This window comes from Gossypium hirsutum, chromosome D02 (genome assembly GCF_007990345.1).
Source record: "Gossypium hirsutum isolate 1008001.06 chromosome D02, Gossypium_hirsutum_v2.1, whole genome shotgun sequence".
In the NCBI taxonomy this organism is placed as follows: Eukaryota; Viridiplantae; Streptophyta; class Magnoliopsida; order Malvales; family Malvaceae; genus Gossypium; species Gossypium hirsutum.
In genome coordinates this window covers 13,090,089-13,098,034 of record NC_053438.1, presented here as the reverse complement: position 1 = coordinate 13,098,034, position 7,946 = coordinate 13,090,089, and the positions used below count along the sequence as shown (strand labels likewise).

General features: G+C 33.6%; 1 protein-coding gene across 1 annotated transcript; it reads left to right on the top strand.

The window, feature by feature from the left end:
* Window positions 1–758: 758 nt before the first annotated feature.
* LOC107910383 (aldehyde dehydrogenase family 3 member H1) lies at window positions 759–7,384 on the top strand. Its single transcript, XM_016838210.2, has 10 exons — window positions 759–1,210; window positions 3,079–3,147; window positions 3,246–3,342; window positions 3,448–3,654; window positions 5,129–5,244; window positions 5,323–5,427; window positions 5,503–5,675; window positions 5,770–5,860; window positions 6,110–6,259; window positions 6,987–7,384. The coding sequence occupies exons 1-10, from the start codon at window positions 986–988 to the stop codon at window positions 7,224–7,226; spliced, it is 1,473 nt and encodes a 490-aa protein (XP_016693699.1). The 5' UTR covers window positions 759–985; the 3' UTR covers window positions 7,227–7,384.
* Window positions 7,385–7,946: the final 562 nt, after the last annotated feature.

The window sequence follows — 7,946 nt, the reverse complement described above, 5'->3', positions numbered from 1 at the left end:
TAGCATGAATTACTTATATTTAAAGTTATATTGACATTGAATTGGATGTTATTGATTGTAGTTGCTCCGGCAATGAATGTAACACCTTGTAACTCAGACTCGTCGATCAGGTCGGGTATTGGGGTGTTACAAATAAAATGCTGACGTGTTAAGTAAAGACACTATCGACTTGTCATCATTTTAAACACGCCACATAAAATTATTTCTGAAGACCTTTTAAAATAATATATGATATTTCTTCAAAAAATATATAATATATGATATGATATAATTAGTGATGAAATTGAAAGTTTTTTAGCTTAATGTAATATTTATTTAAAATTAAATTAAATTATTAAAATATGTAAATATTGAAAACTAAATATATTATTATAATAATTAAAAAATATGACATTATCATATCCAAAAACATTTTACATCAGAACAATATTAGCGGTGAAATTGAAAGTCTTTATAATTTAGTTACCAAAAGAAAAATACACTAATAATTATATAACTAAAGATGGAATTTACCATTATTTTTCTTTTTTATATTTTTAAATCTTGCTTTCTTATAAGGACAAGAATTATATTGAAATTCACGTCAACTTAACATTCCAGGTATGATTTATTTACATTTTTAAATTCAAAATTAAATCTGAAAGTCCAAAGTTAAAAGGAAAAATTAATTTATTTATCTTTTTAATCGGTTGTATAGGTCCCCATCAGAAAGTGAAGGTTTACCTTAATAGATCACAGCTGAGGAAAACGCCAGAGGTATGGCCCGGGTCACGGGGTCTTGTGCTATATATCTATATACGATTATACGCAGTTTCGTTGTTTTTGAGTATATTGGCAGGAAAAAGAAAAGGTGACGTAAGACATCATCATTATCAACGCCGGCAGAGTCCAATCAATTCAAAATCCTCATTTTGATTTCTTGTTCTCGGCGGTTCCTTTTAAGATTCATAGTTGGAGCGTAATTTGATTGATTATTTGGACGATAATGACGAGCGAAGTGGAGAACAAGCCGGTATTTTGTACGGAGTCGGCGAAGGAGTTGGTGAAGGAGTTGAGAGCTAGCTTCGCAACCGGAAAGACTAAAAGCTACGAATGGAGATTGACTCAGTTGAATGCCATGGTGAAGATGATGGAAGAGAAGGAGCCGCAAATCGTTGCCGCTCTTCACGATGATCTTTCCAAGCCGGAACTCGAATCCTCCATCTATGAGGTCAAACCTTTTTATTTCTTTTTAATTTTGAAAATTTATTTTCCTGTTATTCTTTCTTTTTAAAAAAAAATTGATTTCGGATTAGTTTTTTAGTTAATTAATTAAAATGGATGAGAAGTAGAATTCAATGAAGTTATTTCACGTACTAAATTATAGTATTAGTCGTTTAGTGCAGAGTCTATAGGCGGCTGTAAGTCAGCTCTGGACAATTCTTGATTGGCATTTAATTATATCTAATAATAAAAACTTTACTGTTGGACTTGGTTATTGAATGAATCTGAATTTCAATTTTAAATTATTAAAACTTTGTTATTAATTATTGACCAGTCTCCAGATTATAATATTCATAAAATAGATTTGATGGGTTTATTTGGTTACTGATAAACAACTTCAACTACTTTGTCTTTAAAGCTAACGGTGCTGTTTGGGGGGTTTATTTAGTTTTTCATAAATCTAGATATACATTTGTATTAATATTATAAAATTTTATGAGAGGCCCTGTTTCGTGTCAAGCTCCAACTCGAGAATCGTGAAATACATGAAGAGAACAGTTGGGAAGTTTTAGGAATCCTCTCTCTATTGTTGCTGGTGTGCAAAGGTTTTAGAAGTGTTTAAATACGTGACAGAATTGAAATCTTGATGGGCACAAGTAGCATTTATGGCATGCTAACAGTTAACTTTGTCATGAAAACGGTTGATCATTTTTCTGACTTTAAATGATTGCTAGATATATGCAGTGTTCCAAACTACTAGAACTCAAATACTTGAATATTTATTGCTAATCCAACTTGCTCACTTGGTTAAAATCTCCAGCCACATGATGTAAATATCGTAAGAAATATTTCTTTTTTGGCCTTTTTTTTTTGTTCAGCCTCTATAGTTATTGTGGATATACTTTTATCAGTGAAGATTCCTCAAAATTATTAATTATTTGGAATATGTCTGGGCTTTGGGGTAGATAGTCCCTGCGCTTTCCCATATTTAGTAGAGATCAGGATTAAGTATAATAAGTAACGGTTAAACTTCAATGCAGGAATGTATATCAGTAGGTGGACAGGATTTAGGAAAAAGAAAGAGATAGAGAGATGTCTTGCTATTTACTGTTATTTTGAATAATTATAAGTTGGTGATTGGAGCTTTGACTGAGATAGACTACTGCTGTGAGGATAATTGTAGTTTTGATTAATTAATGTGGGGATACTTAATAATGGTATGAAAGCTAGATGAACCTTGATTGTCGCCAATGAATACTTAAGGAGGTTTTTGAAAATTTTCATCTGTTTATAGTCACAGGTGTTTGCCACTTGTTTGAAAGAAACATTATTTGAGCCAAATGCCTAAATTATATATATTCAGTCTCTGGATTTAAATGTGGAGGCTAGTGTGGTTTACTTTAAGATAGTTATATGCATCATTTAAGTCAACCTTTTGTGTTATGTTGATTAGATTTAAGAGCTAATGATAATGAATGTTGGACAGTAAGCAAATTTTCTTTTGAGGTTTCCTAAGTGGTAGTTCTTGGTGTAAGTGTCACTATTTGGCTGAAGATAAAAGTCGGTTACTTTTAGGTTTTTAACTTGGAAAATTAATATATTAGTTTACTATTGTTCTGGAGCAATTTATTTTTGTCATACAGGCAAGTTTGTTTTGAGATGTCATCCTCTTGTTAAGTTTGTGTAATTCTTGATAGTTGATATCTTTGTTTTAACCCTAAATGTCACACTAATTAGAAAACAAGAACTATGGAGAAGGCAACAATATTTGAGTTATTTATATTTGGCCTCCCGAGTGTGCTCTTCGTTTCTATGGAACTCCCACATAAAATAAGTAATCTTTTTCCTCTGATATTGACATGGTTGACACTTCAGATAGCGATGCTAAAGAACTCATGTAGATTGGCAGTCAAGAACATGAAGCATTGGATGATGCCAGAAAAGGTAAATATTTTGGATACCTCTCAAATGGGTGGAAGCTTTCATTGAGTTTTCTTTTTGGCATTAAAGAGTTGAATATGATTAACCTGCCTTTCTTGCAGGCAAAAACTTCATTGGTTACATTTCCTTCCTCTGCTGAAATTGTATCTGAACCATTGGGTGTGGTGTTAGTAATCTCAACTTGGAATTATCCTTTTTGTATGTTAAACTCCCTGGTGAACTTGTTTACAGTCATGTTTTCCTTTTTCTTTTAATTCCTAAATTTTGTCGGAATGATGACTATAATTGTATATCTTCTTTCAGTGTTGTCTCTAGATCCAATTGTTGGAGCTATTGCAGCCGGTAATGCTATAGTCTTAAAGCCGTCAGAAATTGCTCCAGCCACATCATTGTTGCTTGCAAGGCTAGTAGCTGAATATTTGGACAGCTCTTGCATAAAGGTTGTTGAAGGGGCTGTTCCTGAAACAGCAGCACTACTTGAGCAAAAGTGGGACAAAATACTGTATACAGGTCCTTGCTTATTATTGTCCTTCTCCTCCAGTTCAATCTTTTATGTCTTAATACATTTGGGCAACTTTATTTAAGGTTCATATGTGTATGCTTCGAGAAGTTTGTGATCAAAGTGGATGTTATCTTTCTATTACTTGTTTTCAAACCACAGTTTGGGTCCTATTATTTAATTTAATATTATTAAATATTGTATTAGATTAAAAATAGGAACTTTGAATCTTTTTCTATTTACTTTATGTATATCAGAAAAAGATTCGAAGTGGATTTCTCAACCAGTGAAATGAAAAAATAGCCTCTGGAGTTTTTCTTCTTTTTTTTTTATATTCATCTGAAGGAAATATGAGAAAGAAAACAATAAATAAAAGAAATAAAATGAAGGAAATATATATATATCAGACTATAGTAATTTAATACACATAGAAATTATAAAAATACATAAAAATATTGATTTTTATCAATTTCACAAACAAGATCCAAGAATAAGATTAGTTGATGGAGGAGGAGGGGTAGATCTGGGGATCAAGCTTTGAAATCTTAAATGTCTTCTGTGTGGATTCGAGACTCTTTATCTATCATAGATTCATGGTGAGAGCCATATGGTGTCATGGTGACATAGATCATTCAAGATTGTTTCCTTTTAAGCATTCAGTGTAGATGTTTACCTGTAGCTTTGATCTAGTTTAGATGACTCTATGAATGAATGCAGTGTTAGATGCAAAATCAGGTCTTATTCATTTTTGGCCAGTATATAACTCGGAAATCTTTTTCAATGGCTTATCTTATAAACATTCGTTCTAGATTCTCCTGGCTAGCTTTTTCTCTCTCTAGGAGTTATAGTGATGATTTCAACACTGGCTCCCTGGTCAACATACTGTAACTTTTATCCCTTTTCTGGTTTGGAACCTGTATGAAGCAGAAAACATCAGGGCTTAGTGAATTTGGCTCTTTCCACTGAAATCTCTCTTCAACATGAACATTTTCAGATCCTTGGTTAGTTGATTAGACGCACACACAAACGGAAATTAATGGACATTTATAAGATAGTTGTATTGACCCTTGGTTGGCAAAAGCTACTGTGTTCCCCTGATGGTTGTATAGAGAAGTGTCATTGAGACTATCTAGACTTTATTGGAACATGTAATTCTTCACTATGGAATATGGAAAGAACTGAAGCAGGTTTTGAGGGATTTATCTGGGGTTTGCTTTGGTATTTTAATTGGATCCTCTATTGTTATGCTGTCTTCAGATTCTTTTCTCAGCCATGTAATTTCACAATGTCTTAAATTGATTTTTTTTTCCTGTTTTTCATAAAGATGAAACATATTGCAAAGTTTTAGTGCTCTCCCCAAAGTTCTAATTTTTCAGTGCGTGGTTATTAATAGATGCTTTAGACATTGTCACACTGATGGTATTTCTGTTCTCATCTCAGATCTGATAAAAAGTCTTATGAACTAAAACATACTTGAATCTTTAGGCAATGGAAGAGTTGCACGCATTGTGATGGCAGCTGCTGCAAAGCACTTAACACCAGTTGTTATGGAACTTGGAGGAAAGTGTCCGGTCATTGTTGATTCAGACATAAATTTACAGGTAAGCATAGCGATATAGCATTTAGTTTGCTACCAGGTCTGTTGACTTGCTTACTGACATGTTTTCGTGTATTGTTAGGTTGCAACTAGGCGGATAATTGCAGGAAAGTGGGGGTGTAATAATGGGCAAGCATGTATTTCCCCTGATTACATTATTACAATGAAAGATTATGCTCAGAAGCTGGTAAGGTTGCCTGTATATGTTGACATTTGTTATCCTTTTATTCTCAATCATTCCTAAGCATTTTTCATCCTACAGATAGATTCTTTCAAGTATGAATTGGAGCGGTTTTATGGAAAGAATCCGTTGGAGTCAAAAGACTTGTCTCGCATAGTGAATTCTAACCACTTTGCTCGCTTGTCAAAGCTCTTGGATGAGGATAAGGTTTCTAGTAAGATCGTCCATGGAGGTGAAAGAGACAAAGAAAACTTGTGAGTTCCTTCTGACAAGGGTCTTGCTTCTTTGCATTTCAAGTTCCCTGAGCGTTTTACATTGTTAATATGCATTTCTTTCTTCCAATGGCAGGAAGATCACTCCCACTATCTTGCTTGATGTCCCACGAGATTCTCTAATCATGAATGAAGAGATATTTGGTCCGTTGCTTCCAGTTTTCCTGGTAGGAACTAAAAGGAACAACATTTCGCTATTTACTTTTTAATTTTCTATTGTTCCTGTTTGTAGCGTTGTCCTTGAAAACCCAGTTTATGAATGTTCTAGATGAAAAATTGCCTAGCAGAAACAAACGAAAGCATTTATTCCATCCGGGAAATCAAAATGAATAATTAGCTCGGTACCCTTCTACTTCAATTCTAGAGATTAAATATAGGACATTTACTATAACTTTCTTGTGGTTGGTTTATAACAGGTTGACAAAGTGGAAGACAGCTTTGATGTGATAAATTCAGGAACAAAGCCACTAGCAGCATATCTATTTACCAATAAGAAGAAGCTGAAAGAGAAGTTTGTTGCAACAGTCTCCGCAGGGGGTTTGGTCATTAACGACACTACTGTACATGTAATATACTACTAACTTATTGCCTTGATATCCACATGCATGCATTATTACAGTTTAAATTTTAGACATATTTTACGTATGTTGCTCCAACTTTTTTATTTTCTTATTTGCTGGTCAAAAGCATTGATTCATGGAAAGTTGTTTCTTTTGATACTTGTACCTTTCATAAGCTCATACATGGATTTGGTGCTCTTGAGCATTGTATTTGGCATTAGCTGATAGGTTGTACGTATGGGTTTTGGACTATATTACTTGGACTGAATGTGAGTCTCAGATACAAGTATGCTCATTTTTTTCCTAATTTTTTCATATATTTGGAAAATTATACCCCTATGCCTATGTTGGATTATGTGTCAAATACTAAGTGTTGAGCACGGGTAATTTCTATGGGACTTGTGTCTAACAGTGTCCTACTCATATTCAGATTTGGATACAAGAGCATGTTCTTCTAAATGTATATATAAAAAAAATTATACATAATAGTATTTGACGCTTATCACAAATCCGGGTATCTTTAACTAGATTTTGATTTCAAGAATTAATGAATGTTCTAATGAAGTTCTATTAGCAGTAATTACTAATTTCTTCTTTTTGATTACTCAACAATGTTGAAATCAGTTGAACACATATGGTATGTTCCTACTTGTTGAAAAATGCACTCTGACAAATTCATTTTTATTTAATATGAGAAGTTACATATTGTGATACGTACCTGATATCATTTCAGCTGGCTGAACCCACACTACCATTCGGAGGAGTCGGGGACAGTGGAATGGGTGCATACCACGGGAAGTTCTCCTTCGATGCTTTTAGCCATAAGAAAGCTGTTCTTTATAGAGGTTTCGCTTGTGATGCATTTGTCAGATACCCACCATACACGAGGGGAAAGCTGGGATTGTTGCGGGCTCTTTTTGATGGCAGCATCTTAGGCATCATCCGCGCTTTGCTGGGATGGTCCAAGGCTTGAATGACAATAGGTATGGGTTGTTTTTGTCGTAGATTTTCATGATGTGATTTAAGGCACTCAATTTCAATGTATTATATATATAAGCATCAAATCAGCTTTATCAAGGTAGGTTGTTTACAGGACAGGAAAATAAGTAAATGACCTTTTTTTTTTAAAAATCAGTGTTTATGAAGGGTCTATGGATCAGATTGGGTTTAGCGGGTTTGGGACTGTATTGTTTGAATTGGATCGGATTGGTCAGTCGGATCGGTTGGACCGGGAACTAGTTGAGGTATCGGTTCAAAGAGTGACTTTGAACTGGTTTGATCCGAAATTGTTCGAACCAGTTAAACCAACAGTTAAACCGGGTTTTTTTTATTTTTTTAAAATTTTTAATAATTTTTTAATTGTACCAATCGAATTGGTGACTTGACCAGTTCAACCACCAGTCCACTTTAAAAACATTGGTTTGGGATTGAACTTCAAGTTTTGTATAAATGGTTACTGTTGGATATTAACGAGGTCCGAGCTACAATTTAACAAACGAGACAATGGATACAGTGAATTAATATCCATTGACGAGTAGAAAAATATATTTTATATCTAAAGTTTGATTGTTAGTGTTGAATATCAAAGAAAAAAAGTTATTTGAATTTTAATTCACAGATTTGTGATGTTTAAAACTATTTCATAAAAAAATTTGAATTGTAGAAAAGAAGTGAAAAGGGAGAGCTTTCAATT

Excerpts from the sequence above, each read along its gene's own strand:
- LOC107910383 (XM_016838210.2), top strand. The coding sequence starts at position 986 with ATGACGAGCGAAGTGGAGAACAAGCCGGTATTTTGTACGGAGTCGGCG. Across the intron at positions 3,148-3,245 it reads ATTGGATGATGCCAGAAAAG|GCAAAAACTTCATTGGTTAC; the intron begins GTAAATATTTTG and ends CCTTTCTTGCAG. Across the intron at positions 5,428-5,502 it reads AAGATTATGCTCAGAAGCTG|ATAGATTCTTTCAAGTATGA; the intron begins GTAAGGTTGCCT and ends TTCATCCTACAG.